This window comes from Microdochium trichocladiopsis (genome assembly GCF_020744255.1).
Source record: "Microdochium trichocladiopsis strain MPI-CAGE-CH-0230 chromosome Unknown B0I36scaffold_10, whole genome shotgun sequence".
NCBI lineage: Eukaryota > Fungi > Ascomycota > Sordariomycetes > Xylariales > Microdochiaceae > Microdochium > Microdochium trichocladiopsis.
The window spans coordinates 1,395,781-1,414,726 of NW_025763553.1; the positions used below are offsets into that span (position 1 = coordinate 1,395,781).

General features: G+C 57.5%; 4 protein-coding genes across 4 annotated transcripts; 3 read left to right on the top strand and 1 right to left on the bottom strand.

The window, feature by feature from the left end:
• Nucleotides 1-364: 364 nt before the first annotated feature.
• On the bottom strand, nt 365-4,127 carry B0I36DRAFT_367590 (kinase-like domain-containing protein; the record flags this gene model as incomplete). The annotated part of the gene is made up of 2 exons (XM_046159496.1): nt 365-3,809; nt 3,934-4,127. 2 exons carry the CDS (start codon nt 4,125-4,127, stop codon nt 365-367), a joined length of 3,639 nt encoding a protein of 1,212 aa, XP_046007353.1.
• Nucleotides 4,128-10,705: 6,578 nt separating this feature from the next.
• B0I36DRAFT_333871 (uncharacterized protein) lies at nt 10,706-11,374 on the top strand. Its single transcript, XM_046155276.1, has one exon. The coding sequence runs from the start codon at nt 10,771-10,773 to the stop codon at nt 11,260-11,262; it is 492 nt and encodes a 163-aa protein (XP_046007354.1). The 5' UTR covers nt 10,706-10,770; the 3' UTR covers nt 11,263-11,374.
• Nucleotides 11,375-12,755: 1,381 nt separating this feature from the next.
• Nucleotides 12,756-13,291, top strand: B0I36DRAFT_353853 (uncharacterized protein; the record flags this gene model as incomplete). The annotated part of the gene is made up of 2 exons (XM_046157245.1): nt 12,756-12,770; nt 12,827-13,291. 2 exons carry the CDS (start codon nt 12,756-12,758, stop codon nt 13,289-13,291), a joined length of 480 nt encoding a protein of 159 aa, XP_046007355.1.
• Nucleotides 13,292-15,759: 2,468 nt separating this feature from the next.
• Nucleotides 15,760-16,062, top strand: B0I36DRAFT_353854 (uncharacterized protein; the record flags this gene model as incomplete). The annotated part of the gene is made up of 1 exon (XM_046157246.1): nt 15,760-16,062. One exon carries the CDS (start codon nt 15,760-15,762, stop codon nt 16,060-16,062), a length of 303 nt encoding a protein of 100 aa, XP_046007356.1.
• Between the last annotated feature and the right edge of the window lie 2,884 nt (nt 16,063-18,946).

Sequence of the window (18,946 nt, forward strand, 5' to 3'; positions counted from 1 at the left end):
AGAGGATTTGAAGAGAATCGAAAAGTAAAAGAAGTGGATAGCATCTCTATGACAAAGCAAGATGAAATAGATCGCTCGACCGCCCAGTGATAACGTGATGTTTTTGGAGAAAGGTTTAAATGTGTTGCACTTCTACCGCGCAAGACTATCGCTCAGCTCGTCATCATCCACCCAGTTGCGCATTCCTCGTTCTTCGTATCATTCATCTGCTGGCGTGCGCGCATTGCGGGCACAGCTTCTTGGTTGTTTCGTACTTTACATCGCTTCTCATACAATTGGGCTGGTTGGTTGTCGAAAGAATATAAGAAATATGTTATCGCTCGTAGAATAAAGAAGCTGTGGTGTGATCATCTCTTGACGTGGATCAACGACTTTGCATCAGGATCTTCTTGGCAGTCTCAGTGCTGCCCACACTCGTCTGCGTGTCTCGCCGGCGGGAGATGGCAAGCTCCTTGGGAGGACCTTTCCTCTTGGACTTGAACATCACGATGCCTTCATCGCTGTCGCTGTCATCCTCGTCCTCGTCCTCTATGGCTCGCGAGGGCAAGGCAGCGGCTGAAGTAGGAGCCTTGCCCCGTACTTGAGGTGATTGGAAGAGAACAGTGTGATGGTCATCGTCGAAGCCCTCCAGGGGGAATTCTCCGAGTGGTTCTTTGCACATAGCGGGAGGTGTGAGCGAGTCAGTGGTGTCGACTAGTGAGGCACGATCAACTTGCCCGGGGTGAACCAGAAATTCGCCCTCGGCATCTGCGGACACAGAGCTGGCACCACTGAGAAGAGCCGGCAGCGACGGGTCCGATCTGAAGACTGGTGAGTCGTGACTCTGTCCAGGATAATTGGTCAGCCCCGGAGAAATGGTCGAATCACAAGGGCTGGTCATGGAGCTGGTGAGTGCGCCAAGCGACATGGAGCTACCACTTGCTACGCCGCTGCTAGTCCTGCGTTTTGTCGAAACCACGAAGGGGCCAAAATCCAGCTCGTCGTCGGGCGACGGAGGGCAAGGTACTGCTGACGCATTCACAGACTCCTTCAGGGGTGTCTCGTGCTGCTGAAGACGCCTTGCAAGCTCCTCCTCTCTCCAGGTACGTTCAATCCCCTTCCTCTGAGCCTGTGCGAATGATGCTGCTGTGGAAGGCTTGTAGACTCTCGGCGGTGGAGTAACAGTTTCCATCATCATGACTCGCTGGGGAGTAATCTGCTGCTCGTCCTGGCTGTTTGTAGCTGCATGGTTCTGCTTGTGATATATGTTGGGATCTGAGCCAGGTAGCCGGTGCTGGTAGTTCTGCATCGCATGCTGAGGAGGTCTGACCTCGTGAACACGTTGCCGGGTTTCGATTGGAGCAACAGACATTGGCCGCTGGGGTAGCTCGACATTGCCTGGCGCCACTACAGTGCTCAAGGAGACCTTCGCCTCGGCGCGCTTGTCCTCACTGGCAAAGACTCCACGGTCTACCGACCGGGCACGTGCCGACTCAGCAAAGGGGCGAATGTCACGGGCTTTGCGCAGTGTCGCCATGGGGTCATCGCCTTTGTAGTTCTCAACAGCTGGCGTGGCAGGGGTGGTTTGAGATGGTCTGCTGGCGGCTGTCAAAGGGAGGAACTGGTGGGGAGTTGATCTGGTCCGTTCGTGACGCTGCTCGTATGGCTTAGTCGCAGCCAATGAAGCTGTAGACGGTTGCCGGCTGCCAAAGTCGGATTGTGCTGTGAAACTGCTGGCCGCTCCACTCCCACTCCTACGAAGATCCCCATTCTCTGAAGAAGCCCAGTCTGCGGGGTAGCCTTGTTCGTCCAAAGGGGTCACCTGAGGGCTGACGGTGACGCTCTGGGAAAGGGGATGATCGCTCTCGCGGAGCGTTGCGAAATAGTCGTCCGGGCGTATGCTCTTTCGGCGTGAGTCTCGCAAGAGGGCTGGCAAGGCAGGAGAGTATGGGGTGTTCTCTCCGTTTGAACTAGCTGCACTGCTTGTCGCTCGACGTCTGGTTTGACTCGATGAGGGAATGACCTTGTCCATCGTTTTCTTCAAGACGGACCGCGCACGCTCAAGAAAAGTGAGCGGCACAACAGCCCGAGTCATCTCGCGCTCGTCGACTTGAATCTTACGGCCAGCTGTGCGTCTGGAAGGGTCCGTATCGTCCAGCCAGGCAATGACATCATCAATATCGCGAGTGACCCATCGGTGATGCTTCACTTCCCTTAGTCGAATCCGCTTGAGGGGATCCTTTGTTAGCATGCGGCGAAGGAGGTCCTGCAGATCCTCATCGACATCCTCGTATGTTGGCGAGCTGTCATCTCGGAATTCGCCCCGATTGCCGGAGTGGTAGAATGAGGTCGAGGACGGGGAGTGCTGTGTATTGACAGGTTTTAACCGCCGCCTGGGGATGAGCACAGGTTCTTTCGCGATCTTCTTAAACATTTGGAATTCATCCTCAGCCAAGAAGGGGATCCGCGCATAGATCAGACAGTAGAGTGTGACGCCCAGAGACCATATGTCGATCTGTTCTGAAATGCGTGGTTGCTTCTCGTCGATGTCCGTGTAGCACAGTTCTGGGGCGAAGAAGGCCGGTGTGCCAACCGTCTTGGCCAACTCCAGGTCGTCATCAAAGTCGCAGGCTTCGGATTCTGGCACCAGCTCGCCGGATTCCTCGTCACGAATAGGTCGGCCAAAATAAGAGACTCCAAAGTCTGAGATCTTGACTCGGTGGTCTTTCGACCACAGAAGGTTGGCTGGTTTGATGTCGCGGTGAACGACACCTTCGTAGTGCAGGTACTCGAGCCCAAGGAGCGTATCGCGGAAGACAGCTCGTGCCTTGTCGAACGTGAAACATGGCACGTAGGAGAAGTCATCAGCGAAAAAGTCGTGGGGCTGGTGAGTATTAAAGTCGACCGAAGACATGTGCGAAATGATGGAATCCGCCACGCTGGGAGAGCGTCCTCGGAACCACGGGTCGTCCCTAATGGAACTGGTGAAGGACCCAAACTGGCCACTGTGCAAAGCATTGGAGGAGCCAGGTTGGGATCTGAGTGGCAGGGGACCAGGGGTTTCCATATCGCCCTCGTCATCGGCATCAAACGGGGACATGTCGGGCTCTGAAGGCACTGGTGTGCTCGATCTCGAAGCACCACGCGACGCCGGTCTTGACATGTTGCGAACCCGAGACAGCGAGGTGTAAGAAGACGATAACGCTTGGGTTAGAGCCCGGCGGTGATCCCAAGAGTCGCCACCCGAGCCTTCTGACGGTCCCTCGGTGTCGTCCTCATGGGCGCCGCCCAGCTCGGAACTCCACAGCCAGTTCTCTTCTTGTTGGTTTTTTTGTAGCTTTGCCTTCTTCAGACGTCTGATGGTCTCCTTACGAGTCATGTATTGGTACGCCTGCTCGTCATCCTCTGTGAATGGGTCTCCAAGCATCTCCCTCTCGATCCTTTTTCGCTCGAGGTGGCAGATCATTGGGTCGCCCTTTGTTCGCCAGACAACCTCGCCAAGTTCGACGTGCTCAAGTACCATATAGATCTTCTTCAGCTCAGGGTCATCGATGATCTCAAGGAGGGCGACGACGTTCGGGTGCCGGATCTTCTTGAGAATGGCGATCTCCTTCTTGGTCTTGTCCTGAGGCGAGGCGGTGACTTTGCCCAAGCGACGCGTCTTTGAGAAGCGAGGAATGATTTTGATGGCGACATTCTCCCCTGTCTCAAGATTGCGGGCGAGCTTGACTTTGCCGTGCATGCCACGGCCAATCTCTTCGATAACTTCATACTGGTTGATAATCTTTCGGCCAGTCATCATGTCGAGGTCTACCAGCGCCTTGTGTGTCCTGCCAAAGAAAGCTTGGTAAGTACGGGGTCATAGACCTGTGGGCGCTGGGTTGTCACCCAGCACGAGGGCACAGTGATGGCAGTGTCAACCGACGAAGGGCAACATGATAGTAAAGAACCTACTCTCGGACTTTGTGTGTCTGCAGGGGGTGCAGATATGGGCTTCCTGGTCCCAGGCCGTGGGGAGAGTCGGTGGCCTGGCCATTGTTGCGAGTCGGGCTGAACAAGCCGGGGGAAGACGAGGGCGTGCTGCTGGCCGTCCTCAGCGGCGGGAGCTGGTTAGGCTCGAAGGAGTACTGTGGGTGGTAATGATCCATGTTGCGCGGTGAGAGGGATCACGGAGGAGGAAGCGCTGCAGATGCGGCAGGTGGCACAGGACGCGGGGCGCCAGAGCATGTCGTCGCAGGGGTGTAGTCGGCGGCAGAGGCTTCGGCAAGCACGCAACCGCACAAGGAAAAGGAAGGGCTCTTGTGTGAAGAAATCTAGCGGCCGCGAGCCATTGTTGCGTTCGGCTGGTCGAGGCTTAGGTTCGGTCTCCAGCCGTCGAAGGTTCGCAAAGCCCACAGTGTGGTGTTGAAGGGGATAGGCTGTGTTTCGCAGAAACAGGGCTGTCGGCCGGGGCGATGTGCAATGGCGAGATCGTGAGAGGAGAAGGAGCGGTCGAAAGTCGCAAGCGTAGCCCGTTTTGCTGCAGTTGTGAGGGGAGTTTGAAGTGAAGTTGTGCAGGCAAGAAACAAAAGCCTGAGATTGCGGCACGAGAGGTGGCACCCAGGCGTAATCGGGGGGCCTTGTGAGTTTAAGGGACGGAGGGAGCGGCGGGTGGGCTGCAGAGTGATGGGGTGTAGGGGGGGAAAGGGCGAGACTTGATGACGGGCTCGCCCAGCGGAGAAGGTCCCCCAGGCCCGAGAGGCTTGGGCGAGTGGTACAGTAGTGGTGGAGGGCTGCGGCGGCGGCGGAGGGGGGGGGTGGGTCGCGCGACATCGATAAGTTGGGCGGGCAGGCAGGCAGGCAGGCAGTCATGGCTCAGAGAGAGTGGTGTGCAGCCCTGGAGAGCACCGCAGAGGGAGCCCCATGTGAAGGAACCTGCGGGCCAGCGCCAGGTATCACCCCCGGCGGGCGGTAGTGGGAGTGGTACTTTCTAATCCAGCATACGCCAAGCAAGTGCATGGGGGCCGGCGCAGCCCGGTGGGGATCCTGCCTTAGCCCGCGCGCCTGTGCCCATCCATCCTCTCCAGGCCTGCCCAGGCTTGCCCGCGCTTCTCCCACACGTAGCTCTGGCGTCAACCCAGCGATCGGCACTCTTGCAACGTCCGGCCACCACCACCACCATCATGGTGGCGGCGGCGGCTTCATCTGCTTCTCACTCAATTCACACGCACGAGGAGTCGATACATCAATCTGCTCTCGTTGCAGGGCGGCGTCAACCAAGACCCCATATACTGTGCTGCACTACGTACCGTACGCAGACCGGCATACGAACCCCTGGCCCCTACTGGATAGCGGACGGGCCCCGGCGAGGACAACAAAAGACTGCCACGCCTGCTCGCTGTTGTCGATGCATCCGCCGGCGGCGTCACGGACCAGACAGACTCGGTCATGGGCAAACGCTCCATTCTGTCCCCTGGTGCTTGCAGCAAATAGTGCCAGCGAAGCTCGGCAGGTTCAGGCACAAGACAGCACGACAGCCGCGTGCAGCCATTCGTCTAGCTTGCTGAGCGCGGTTGTCGCTCTCTCTCCGAGCCGTTCTGTCCAACCAGCACAAAACCTTTAGCAAATCGGAGCCGCAGGCCCCTGGGGCCGACCACGGACCCTGCCAGCATTGGTTCGCCTCCAGACAAGCCAGCACGCCTGCAGGACCGGAAAGCAGGAGCAGCCAGCAAGGCACGCGCGTGGCCTCAAACGTTGAACGTAGCCTGGTTGTCGCTCGAAAATCACAGCTCTTGGCTCGAGACTATCCCTCCTCCCCTCGCACATTTAGTCGCTCTTCCGCCGCTGGCGAGGAAAAGCCCAACATCACACTTTGTATGCGAGCCAGAGGCGCAGGCTAGGCCTTGCTGGGTTTGGTCCTTGGCTGGCTGGATAAGAATAAGTCGTAGCCCGTTGATAAGTCTAGCCTCCTGAGGCTATCGGTACGCAGCCATCGCGTCGTCCTCCCGCCCTCTTAAAAGTGTCCGTTGAAGCTCGCGCCGCGCCTCGCATCAAGTGCCGCAAAGGCGACATTGGTGCCAGTGTTTCAAGTGCTTGAGGCGGCGATACCACCATGGCCAAGTCGTCATCCATGGCGGTCTTGTGCATGAGGCCAGTCAAGCTAGTCCGGCTGCTCAAGATGGGCGCAGGGGAATTGGCAATAGCCGGGACATGACACTTGCACGCAGCCTTTCTTGGTTTGGCGGCGGACTGGGGTCGTGCCGGCTGGCCGCTTGGCTGGTGTCTCACCTTGCGAGACTTTGGTGGCATCAGAGATAACGAGAATGGAGGCGCCTGATTTGACGACAGGCTCCCATGCTGCAGGCCGACAGGAACCAGCATGACGAGGTCCAGGGTCGCGCAACCTAGCGGCTCTGTGGCCCAGCAGGGTCCGGGCGGCAGGATTCGCAACGCAAAGACCTTGTCCCCTGCCAACTCAATCGTTGCGCATGGACAGCCGCGATCGTGCCGTGTTGGTCCTGAGGCACAGACACAACAAAGGCGGATGTCTCGCGTCTGACGCCATCGGGCTTGTCTGGAAGGCGCCTGGGAGATAAGGACCGAGACAACAGAGGCTGCTGGACAAAGGACATTGCAGCGCAGCACGTGGCATCTACGGTCGATGGTCTCACAAGTCTCAGACCTTGCCGGCGCCGCCGCGAAGAATGCTGGCCTGTCTCGCGGAGAAAAGTCTGGCCCACTGGCTGCAGCGGTGACGTCCTGCACGACCGCAGCTGTGCGTTGTCCATGGCTCCACGGTCGGGCTGGCAACGCAGTGCAGTGCAGTGCAGTGCAATGAAAGCACTGCAGCACAGCGCAGGTCACGATGGAGTCGCGCATGCAGGGCAAGTGGTCCAGGGGGGAGAGGCACTGTCTGTGGTGGAGCAGCGCCCGCCAGCCAAGCGTGCGTGCCTGTCGACACTGACTGGTGCTGCCATTGCCAAGACGCACGCTGCGTCAGCCCCTGCCTAGCGTGCTGCAAGGTGCCAGGGGGCCTGGCACGCTGCAGGTCGATCATCGTCTTGTACCTGTTGTCGTCCTCGTCCTCGTCCTCATCATGCTCGTCGCCATCAGATGCCCAGACAGAGGTTTCCCAGCGTCTTGTTTGTGCCACTGGTGGGACCAGTGCGGCAGGCAGAAGCAGCAGGAAAGGTTAATTGGCAGCAGGCGCCGCACCGCTCAACGGTCGCAGAAGCTTCAGGAAGCAGCGGGAGGGCGCGGGAATGGAGCCACCCGTCGATCAACTAATAACTCATCGCCAGCCGCACAGCTTGCAGCGCAAAACGAGATCATGTCGCAGGTCCCATCCAGCTCGAGATCTGGGCTTGACATGCTGCTGTGTTTCCATCCGCCGCGCATGCGCCTGCTCGAGCCATCTCCCCCGGCAACTCAACCTCACCGCACGGCCAGCAGATCAAAATAAGCCAGGCCCCGGCACATAGGGTCCGCCCGTAGCGCATCGACGGGCCGCCTAAGGCTTGCTGTTATCACGCCCAAGGTTCGCAGCCTCGTGTCCGCTGACGGTGGCTAATATCTGGGCCGCCTCCCAGGCCACCAGGCTCACCACCATGGAATACGGATCCGCCTCACCTGTACCTTCGTAGTAGCTCGGCATGTGCAGGCAAGTGCTGTTCTTCTAGGAGCCGGGTATCTGCAATTGCGGTGCACGACACATGCGTGTACCAGACGGGGACTAATAAGCAGTGAGACACGGACCCAATAATGGACAAGAACACCGTACCCACGCCACGATGGATAGTGAGCCCACCTCCCCGGCCCGTGCTGTCTCGAGACGGCACAACGCCCGCCAGGCAGGTAAGGGACCTTCGCCAAAGTGGGCAAATGCAGGTGCATTTCGTGGTTGCACATCTGCACATCACCACACCAAATCTGTCCGTGTCTCACTCGGAGCATGTCCCTTCGAAACCGGTCAGGGCTGCTTTCCTCTGGGGCGAGCTTGAGGGCCCGACATATCATCGTGGGCGGGCGCCGACCACCTGATGCTTGGCTACAGCTTCCGCAAGCCTGGCAGCCACAGCCGGACTGGCCAGCAGTATGGGACTCACTCACCAGCCCTCCGAAGCATATTCTCGATTTGATCGACTGGGGCGACCGAAAGAGACTCAAGGTTCTGCCCGGACTTGCCCGCAGCTTCCTGCACGATCGATGCAGAGGCTGGCTCGCTTGGCATTGCGCTCGAATGACTTGAATTCGTTCCTGCTGCTGCTGCTCCTTGGACGTTTCTCAAGTTCCGCACCCTCCAACGAGCCGGGCCGGGGCAGACAGGGCAAGTTGGAGACTACTGTGCCAAAAGGAGAACAAAGTTTGTAATCTGCAGCCAATCGGCGAACAAGACCCGCTATTCAAAGCCCTCGAGAGCAATGGAAGCTGGGTTGGGCCGGCGGCGGTCAGAGTCCCTCTCGTGGTACGTTCCGACTGCTGTTGATAATCTTGAATCGTCGTTTCGAAGGCGCCCTGCACGCAGCCGCAAACCCGCGAGCAATGGGACGAGCAATTGCAGCAAACACGCTACAGGCACGTAGCCACATCTTAGGGCTATGGGGAGGGAGCACGAGTCGTGGCGTGCGTTCCTGGTCAATCTGCATACGCCGTCCAAAAGAGCGACGAGCCGCCCCACAGGCCGATCCTCATCGCCGATCACGGTATCTTCCGACACGCCTCACCCGCAAGATCAGGCGTCAGTGCCTCTCACCAAACCACTGCGCTTCGACGTCATGGCTCGCTCAATGAATCGCAAGCAAGCTGTTAACTGTGCGATTCGAGCTGTGAGCAGGCCCGAAGGCTGCTTGCCTCAACAGATAAGGGCACAGCTATCACCAAACTTGACCTTGTGGCGACACCATATCATCGCCACTTTCCGATCTCTCAGTGAAGCTTTCAAGTCGAGGGTCCTTCCGGGTCGAGCATCAGATAACAGCCAAAGGAGGAGCAAAGGCAAGCGCCGGCCATGGTGGGGCCAGAACTCTGGCTTTCCCCCTGAAGCTGCAACTGCAACGCTCTGGCTCTGTGTGCGGCACGGCGGCTGGACTGTGAATCCACAATTTGCCAGCAACTCAACCTGGGCACAGGCGCAGGGCGAGTGGACTTCTGTGCCTGAACGCCGGCTTTCCTGAAAATGTCGTCATCGTCCTATGTAGCATGAAGGACTAACGTGTCTAATGTTGGTGTTTTGGAAGTCGCCAACTTGCTGGCTTCGATGCTTCGCATCAGCCGCGGGAGGCAGACGTCCCTCTCGAGCCTCGAGGCAACTGGCTAAGTTTCATTACAACCCGGCTCTTGGGCTGTCCGACGGTGCTCAAAGCGTTACCACAATCAGTGTGCAGAAGACGGTGGCACCCAGCCAATAAGCGATCGACTTCGTCGTACAACAACAACAAAATCCTCATTGTCCAAACTGGGGAAGCCCTGGCTCTCTGGCCCGTGATATCATGTGCCAGCCAACGATACTTTTGATCACGCTTTTGCGCCTTTTCCATACCACAAGCATATGCTTACCAGATCTGCCGGCTGGGCAATTGGTCGGCGGGAGGATATAGTGCCACCCCAGCGTCGCACTTGCGGACAAACCCCCGGCCAGATTCACCATACTCCGTGTAGACGCCCATCTGGCTTTTTTTGGCCACGTCAAACAGGCTTGTGGTGGTTTGTGTCTGCAGAGATGCATTTCCCAAATTCCGATCCGCGCGCGCGCGCTCCTCCTGAGGCATCCCCTGCCCCTCAGCAGCTTGCACTCGCAAGGGGGGGCGCGGGCGTGTCACTCATGCACGCTGCCAAGAGTGGCATCATGGAATGATTCTGGGTATGCATTTGTCCTTGCCTGCGCAAAGCTAATTACGTCCAGAGAATCTCACGATCTTTTCGTCTCTCACTCGACCAGACAGCATGCATAAGACATTGTCTGTCCCAGATGCCCAGATATCCAGGTCTGGCCGTATCCTTTGAAATATGCGATAAGGAGTTGCCGAATCTCCCTCCGGCTGCCAGATATTGGTTGATGACATGTCACCCAGTATTCGGCTGATGTCAATTAGCATGGCCGCTACTAGGCTATATACAGAAGACCGGCCGCCTCACTTTTCGCCCATCAGTCTCGTAGGTAGTGTTTCCTTCCCAAGGGTCGGGCGCATGCATCGCCAGGGTACGTACTCATCGCGAGGTCCAAGCCTGATGCAGCAACGGGCATTAAGATGAGTGCGCGCGGCTGGCACCTCGGCTCATGGCTTGAAGCTGAGGCGAGGCTGAGGGGGGAAAGGAAGTGCCATTGAGTAAGTGAGAGCCATTGCCAGTGAACCCTTTGGTTGCGACGAGACACATTCGGGGTCTAGTTCTACTCTGGTAGGCCTTAAAAGCTCGGCCAATATTCGCTCGGTGCGGACCTCCGAGCACAAGCTTCGCGAAGCGCACGGCGGAGCGAACCAGTTGGAGAAGGGAGCGAGTGTGTGATGTGACAGGTAACTCCGAGCCCCGGCATCGTGGACTTTCCCGTGCGCCCCCTCCCCCCTTCTACGATCACAAGCATCAGCTGTAAAGTTTGGGTGGCTAGCTGAAAGACCGACAAGAAAGCCCCTTCGAGGTGCCCAATCCTGACAACGCACCGCTCCCCGTTTACAGTATTGGTTGGTGGGAAGTGACAGCGGGAAAAGCGCAGGACTCAAAGTGCTGGTGGCGCCACGCTTTGTGGAAATCACAAAAGGCGGGACAAGCGCAGCCGCCGCCGCCACCACCACCACTACCACCAGCACTCCAGGCAGTATGGGCAAGACTATCGACCACAGCATCGTGACCCTTGTCGGCGCCCACTCTGCCGAAAAAAAAGGGATAGCACGGGACCTGACAAGTGAGCGAGGGGCAGTGCGGCACAGCAGCATATCGGACAAAGAAAGAAAAGAAGCTAGGCCGGTCGCCCACCCTGCATGTTGGTACAAGTCTCGCCGCAGTTTTGTGGCGGCTGGCTGGCTGTTCCACTATTCTTTCTCCCATCATGTGTGTCTCTGCTCGTCCCTCTCCTGTGGTGGCTCTCGATCACCGTGCATGATGATGGATCGTAGTCTGGACCGTGGGCGGCATGGTATAGATTGGTATGCGTTTGTGTGGTGCACGCGGGGCGAGAGGGAACCTGCACGCGCGTCCACGTTTCGTCGTCCTTCCCCCCGTTCCTCGTTGCGGCGGCCCCGGCCGGCAAGGATCTGGGGGAGCGGGGCAAAAGATTGCTGGGGTAAAGACGGCAGGGCAGGCATAGAATAATATGGCAGTGACCGGCACGGCAGGGAGGAGGAGCAACAGTCCGGAGTAGTGAGATGAGGGCACATGAGCCGAAGACTCTCTAGTCGAGAAGGACACAGCGGGGGAGGGGGCCGGGATAGACGGCGCATGGGGCGGCGGGCATGTTGCTCGTGCGCCTTTTTTCTTTCACGATAGCATCAAAACCATGACGAAAAAGGAAATCCTGGGAGGGGGAACGGGTCGGAGGGGATGGGCGCCCAACTGGAGGAACGGGAAGACCAAGGCGAGACCTGGCTGGATGGGATGAGGGCCGCTCTCGAGACGACGTCGTCAGCAAATCAGGTTGCGGCAAGCAACGCAGCCGTCTGGGGGTGCCTGCAGCTGCAGCAAGCCGCTGGAAGCAAGACAGCCAGCCACGGGGGCGGCTGGGGTGCGTGCTTTGCTGGGCTGGGCTGGAGCAAGGGAGGGAGATTGCGTCTCACACCTGGCTGTGACATGAAGCTATCGTGACTGAGCGAGCGAGCCCAAGTCTGGTCTGGTCTGGTCTGGCCCGGTCCTGCCCGGCGCCCAACTTGCTCCTGCCCAGACAAGGGCCCAGGTAACCCCTCTCCGATGTCTGGCTGCCTGAAACCCACGATGCCTCTCGTCTGCCACGATCCTCCGTCGCTGTCATCGCTGGCTTCTTTGACTGATAACGAAAAAAAAAGTTAATGTCGTGCATGCTTGCGTCTCCATGCAGGCTCGTCCTTGCCGTTATCACAGGCCGAGCTCGAGACGGGCGTCTGCATCAGTGTGATGGCAGGCATCGCCAAAGGTGCCACGATCTGAGGTATCCTTCAGCGTACACCCACCTCCTCCCCTCCCGCATTGCATGGGCGATGTCCTCTCTTACCTCCCGGTCGTCGACGACCACGATGATCTGTTCAGGACAAAGGAGGGCGCAAGGTTTCTGCAGGCATTGGGGCTCTGGAAAAGCCACGAATAGGAAAAGCACCGAAAGCACGGCCGCTGCTTCTGCTGCTATTGTTGTGTTGTTGCTGCATGCTCGCGTGGTTCCACGCGGTCGCCAAGTGCAGTCGTGGCATTTAGCCATCGGTCGTTTACGACACGCAGGATGCCGGTTATAGACCTCGAGGGGGGATGTCGAAACATCGCAGATCGGCTTCCCTCCATCCAGGACCGGCAAGCATGGGCATCTATCTTGTGCATGGGACGTGCGTTGCTTGGCCAAACCGGGGCCGCGTCGAAACATAACATCGCCGGGAAGAATCGGGCATTTTACGGGATGCGAGGTAAGCCGCCCTCGAGGCCCTCAGTCAGAGTCAAGACAGGGGCTTCTTTACCCTTTGTTATGGGCCTTGAAGCGTCAAGCAGTTCGACCCCATCTGTGTGTGGCTGACAGGCCTGCTTCTGGTATCGGCGCACAACTGACTAGGGCTCCGGCTCTATGCACTCATCACAAGAGCGCTTCATTACTAATTCACAAGCAGGCAGAGATTGCTCCTCGGATTACAATGTGTCCAAGAAAGGTCAGGTATTTCTCCGCATGGCGCTATACCCAACGCTGTCTGCTCTGCATGCGTAGCGCCGTTCGAACGGTGGAAGAAGGCCCGTCAACCGCCAATCCCGTTCTGACGAGCTACGACGAATGTTGGCTCATTGTCGCTGGGTGTGCATTCGTGCCCAAAAGGAAATGTCGATCGTGCCTTTGCGGAGACTGGGGTCTCTGCCCGCGATCACAAGCTTATCAAGGCAACAGTTGACAGGTCCCTGGTCGCTGCACTCACCTCGTAACCGGGGCCACTTCAGCGAAGCACTCTCCCCATGGGGCAGTCGTGCGGCTTGCTCCATAACGTGCCGCGAATTGGCTAGAGGCGGACCGATCCTCGAGGATCTCGAAGCGGAGCATGCCTGCAGGACCCGCACAACATGCAACCAGCCACTCCGCTCGCTCGTCATGTCGACAGGTGCTGCGTTGAAGCTCGTCGTGACACTCATGGTCACAAACGCAGCGCCCCGTGTAATTTCCCGCTGGAACGGCAAAGCATGATATATTGGTCGCTGACCAAATCAGGCGATTTTGGAACTATCGAGTCCTGCTGCCAGACTGCATCATATGCCCCTGGCCTTCTCAGACTGATCTGCATGGATGAGGTGCTATGTGCCAGCTTTTGTTTCTGTGCGTGAAATGATGGTGTGCCGCGTGTTATGAAGACCCAGAGTAGATTTGAAGTGAGTGTCGCGTGTCGACGGTCGCGCAAACCAGATCGAATCATCACAAGCTCGGGTCTGGTCTGGGCCTGTTGCGATGACATTTCGTGAAGCGCCTAACCCCCCTGCAACAAGCTCAGCCTCCACCAAGCACCCAATATGCCGCTTCTTCACCAACATGCATGTCGACGAACAATTGGCAATCTCACGATGTCTGGTGGTGACGCTGACCATCGGCGAACCATGACCGGAGCTGATATGCCAGCCATCCAGGTTCCCCCCTGTCTCGTCTGCTCTCGCTACTCGTGCCCTGTTCCGGGTGCAGGGGGCGAGGTGGACTCCACCCCTCATGCCCTTGTCATAAGACAGTGAGCAAGGAACACGGGCTGCCTACACTACCCGTCCCGGACTGCGAAATGCGATGTTCGAACCCAGCGACAGCTCCGGGTTCAGAGGGAGGAAACTGGCGTTGTGATGGCCAAGGAGTGGTGGCACGGTTTGGACCCGAGGCTCAAATCAAGACATGACGTGCTCGTAACTGAGGACAGTGCCGGCGGGCTCGTACTTCAGGCGGCAGTGAAGGAAGGCAGCACGTCACTTTGTACGGTTGGCGCTGACTGAGACGCAACCACGAGCGGGGATTCTAGTTCTGGCGCCGCTTCATCGGACCCCTGCATCAGGTCATATCTCACTGTTTGCTCGCTCTGCTTTCGGCTCGTCCCACCATGACCCGATGGTTTGGTATTGCAGTCAGCAGCATCGGCGGCATTATCGGCCGTATGTGGAAACAGGGGAATGCGCTTATCTACGACGATGTCTCGATTCCCGGGGCTTGCAGCTCAGTTTGCTTTTTTCCCCCGATACCTCCATTTAGCCAGCCGTGAGACATGCATCAGGGATGCCGCTAAGCTCACCGGTTTTCTTCAGTCGTGCCGGATATTGAAACACAATCGACATTTCTGGGATGGAGAAAGACAGTATTGGAGGAGGGAAGGACTAATCCCGGCGCGGAGGTGAGAATGTTGTTGCATCAACCACTTGGTCTCCTCGAAAAAGTACCAAGTGACGTGAGCGCTCGAAACGCGAGGACACAGAAAGTTCCCAGCACGACCCTTCCACAGCCCCGGACCAGCGTTCTGTCAGAGAGCCTCTGAGAAGAGCCGGCGATGAAGCTGACTCAGACTTTGGGGGGGTTACATGAGGCACCCTTGATCACTAAATCGCGAGGAGGAATGAAATGGCGGCTGTGTTGTGGATGCAGAGAGAGGGTGATGTGATGCTCGGCTGCAGTCGTTGGCGCGAACCCCCTTGCGTGGACATTTGAACCATGACGATCCTTGACCCTGGCCTGCCAAGTGCGGGACTTTGGCACCTGGACTAATGGGGTTAGGGTGTGCGGCCTGGTGTAGCTGCTGCCCCGCCATCCATTGGCATCGCGACGCGGGCATCGAGAGGATTGGAGGCGATGCTCGGATGTTGGCCGCCATGGATGGGAGCTGAATATGGTGGATGGGTGCTGCAGCGCCATGCGACCTGACGTCCTGGCCCAACCACTTCACGTAGCAAGGGTGCGTACCTCAAGGGAGGAAACGTATTGTCGACTCGTGTGGGTTCTGGCGAGGGTTTGGCCTCGAGTCGTGTGGTGTTGTTGCTCGATATGCTTTGGCGATGCTGCAGTAGCCAGCCGTCACCGTGAGCTACGGCCCACGCCTGCGCGTCATGATGCATCCACTGGCCCGAGTCCTGTGCATGCTCCAATCAACGGCGCTGATCAGCACCATGGGGTACTGCATCTCTGGGGAAGCCCCTTCTTCGTGGAGAGGCCATGGGATGGAGGCATGGCCCGATCAGTCTCGATCAGCCGTGGTTGGCCTGTCGGCAGGGCCTTCGCACCGAACGGGGTGGTGTTCTTGTTTCGGCCGCGTGGTCTTTCAATGTGCAGGAATCAGGCGACTATTGTTGCCGTCCGCCACCCAGCCGCCGCCGCCTCACACACCATCAAGCTTATTGTGATAGTGGCCGTGGGCGTCGGCACTAGCAGGGCTTGACGGCTACCGCGGTTGGCACAAGTCGCGGGCGCTCGCCCGAAGAGGGTGTGCCCAGGAACCGCATCACAAGCGGGACGATCGGGGCCATCAAGGACAGCTCGTAATGGGCTCTTTTGTCGTCTGCCCGCGGACTGTGTGCAGTGCAAGAGACGCCCGTGTACGTAAGATGACCTCGGGAAGCTGGTGTGGCCTCCTCCCAAGTGTCAGTCCACCAGGCTGCTGCACGGCGCCTTCCGCCATCTGTGTGCTCCACCAGGCCATGGCAGTGGCTGCACTGTGGTTTCTGGCTTTCCCTGAAGTGTGCCTGCCAGCAATACAACCACACGTGCGTGTCTTCATCACCATCACTCTCGCCAACAATAGACATGTGCTCAGCTCATCCACACCTCAGTTGATCGTGGCAAGAATGATCCGTCTCACCACACTCTACCACGGCCCACTGTCCAATCACAGCAGCCGGGTACGACTTCCAGCCACACATCTTGTGCCTCCGCCCGTCATCACAAAGCCTCTGCTCTTCTCAGCAAGCTCCCCGTCCCGACGGTGTGGTGCTGAGATGTGATTCGTCCCGCAAGTTTGCCCAGAGACGAGTCGCAGTACACCACCGTCCTGCGGTCCAGACGACATACACGACCAAGATTGCTCTGGCAAGCTCGGAACGAGCATGACCAGAAGTTGGGCTCGGAAACTACTGACTGCGCAGCTTTGACTATTGGCCCCTGCCCAAGGCTATCCCTGCCACAACGTACCAAGCCTTGATCGAAAATGCCGAAAAGAGAGAGTGTCAACTAACAACACAAGTCATGAATGTCGCAAGAAGTCTGTCCTCTGGCTGGAACGCACGTAGGTCGCGATCCTGTGCTTCATAACGGGCGAAACAACGATCGAGACACTCCGGTTTCATGTAATTATTGGGCTCTCCAGCTGTCGAGCAATCATCAACATGCACCAGCATCACCGTCGAGATGTGCTGGCTGCCAGCCTCTGCGTCTAGAAAACTTCCAGACCGCCGTTGATGCATCAATACAAGAGATAGGGACGGGAAGGACAGAATATTATCTATGTTCTGGTCACATGCACAGATTTGAGTTTCCGCATGCCGGACTCAGACAATGTCTCAGAGCTCTGGTAGGGCAATGCCTGTGAAAAGGGTTTCACGAAGCTATCATAGGAGTAGATGAGGCTTAGATATACTCTCACTTCACGGACGTGGTACGATAAATTGCCAAAGCAGGGCGGCATTCGAGATTTCCTGGTTGTTCAGGATAATCATCATTCCGGAGATGTTCTTCACTCTCCGACTCATACACACAGGGAACATCCTGTGTTTCTGAAACATCTGTCGTCAACGGCAAACTTTCGCATCCACAGCCCGGCCGCCCAGACGGGGCGAGACGACGAACCTTCGCACAATCTATGTTGCCCGCAAACGTGTCTCGGCTCGGAATTGACTCGGCTGGATTTCAGAGATGCTCGGACTGAATCGTTGCTCACACCTGCAAAGGGTTACTAGGGGTCCAAGACAGGAGTCACGCGCAGGACAATGACTCCTGTCTCGGGCGATGAATTGAAGCTTCGACAACATGTGTCATGTCTCAAGGGTCTGAAACCAACAGTGTTCATGGCTCACGCGAGGCATTCAGACTCTGGAAATTAAGCTCACAGCCGCCGAGGATATGGCGCCATACGTCATAGTCGTCATCCGGAGCTTGTTGTTGTTTATCGCGATCGAAAACGTGGAGTACAAAGTATGATCAGCTCTACTCAGAGTCGCCAGCATGGAAGGAAAGGCCTTTCCCCGGGACTGGTTCTGCAGCGCATGCCCACTCGCTCTGAAAGGGTCTATTCCGAATTCGTGCTTGCCGTTCAACTCACGGTTTTATTCTGGTGCGCATCGCCACTTCGCACCGGAAACACAACCGGCTGAGTGTGAACCAGAGAACGGGTGCCGAATGGACGTTTTGATCAAACACTATCATATAGTATTCTCTCGCACAATGTCAGTATCCATCTTTCCGCGTGACTGATGCTACAAGACTGCCAGACCTATGGCTTGGCGAAGACTGATTTTGTGTCCAGCACCATGCACACTTTGGCATGCATGACTTTTGCAGATGTCACGCCAGACACAGAGCGATGAAAGAATAGTTATGACACGGAAAGCTCTTGCCCGTGCCAGAGCTTTTCTAGCAGCAAGTTCGCTTGCCTCTGCAGTCCTTGGGGTGAGCCCATGCGATCTAGACTAGAGCCTCGTTCTATCCTGGAGTGACGTCGATTCCGCATTCAACAACAAGCTTCCAACCTACACAGCCTCACTGGGGACCGCCGAGCGTTGTCGAAACATGACGAGCAGGGGGGACCCAGGGCAAAACAGGGCAAGCGAGAAACCTTGGCCAAAGCGTACTGCCGGGTGCGGCCCGCGCCGTTCGCAAGGAAGGTCAGGCAACAATTTCATGCAGGGGTGAGTGGCCGCCGCCTGTCCCTTGACCGCTCGACTCCATGTCTCCCGTTCGACATGGCCTGTAAGACTAAGCATGGAGCATGGAGGAGGCGGATCTCGAGTCACCCACTTGACCATGGGGTTGCGACCCAACAGTGGAGCATCGTTGCACCATGTGTGCAAGGGGGGCGGAGGCGGAGGCGGGAGGCAGCTGCATGTATGCAGTCATGCGGTTATTTGAGCCTCTCGTCTCTCTAGAGAGATGGCAGTATTAACCAGATGATGCTCGAACCCCATGACCTTGGATGGCTGTGACAGACATGTCTCGCCAGAGCACCCTCAAAAATAAATGGCACATGGGCTCTTCTCTCACGAGTGATTGTCCGCCATATGTAACGTGGCCTGAAGTGATCCATAGACATACTTCGAGAATACGAAGAAGACGAGGTCCCGATCTCTCATCTAGCCCGGGTTCACCCCGTAGACGTCTGACCCGGGAATAACGGCGCAGGCAGCAGACAGGGACCTTCCTTGACTGCCGTTCCCGTTCCCCTTCACCCTCTCCCTCTCTCCCCCTCTCTCTCTCCCCTCGCTCTGCTAATAACGCCTTCCGGGGAAAGCCAGACCTGGTCGCCGTCCCACATGCATACATATGCCGGCAAGTATCAGGGTAGCAACCCAGGTGGAGAGGGGAGAGGGGGAGGGGAGTCGAGAGGGGGGGGAACATGCCCATCCGTTTTGCTTCCTTTGCTCTCCCATCGATACATTTCCCCTTGGTCTGGCTGGTGCTACCTATGCAGACTGTGCGGGCGAGCGGGCGGGCGGGCGATCCGCGGAGAAGAGACGCAAAGACCTCGTTCTTGCACTGCTGCCTACCTACCTAGGTAGGTACTTATAGGTAGGTACCTACGCGTAGGCAACTATTCTGTCCCAGGAGGCCTCATTTCTCACATTCTGCGGCATCGCACGTACCTACATCATCGGGTAGGAGATTCCCGGCCAGTCA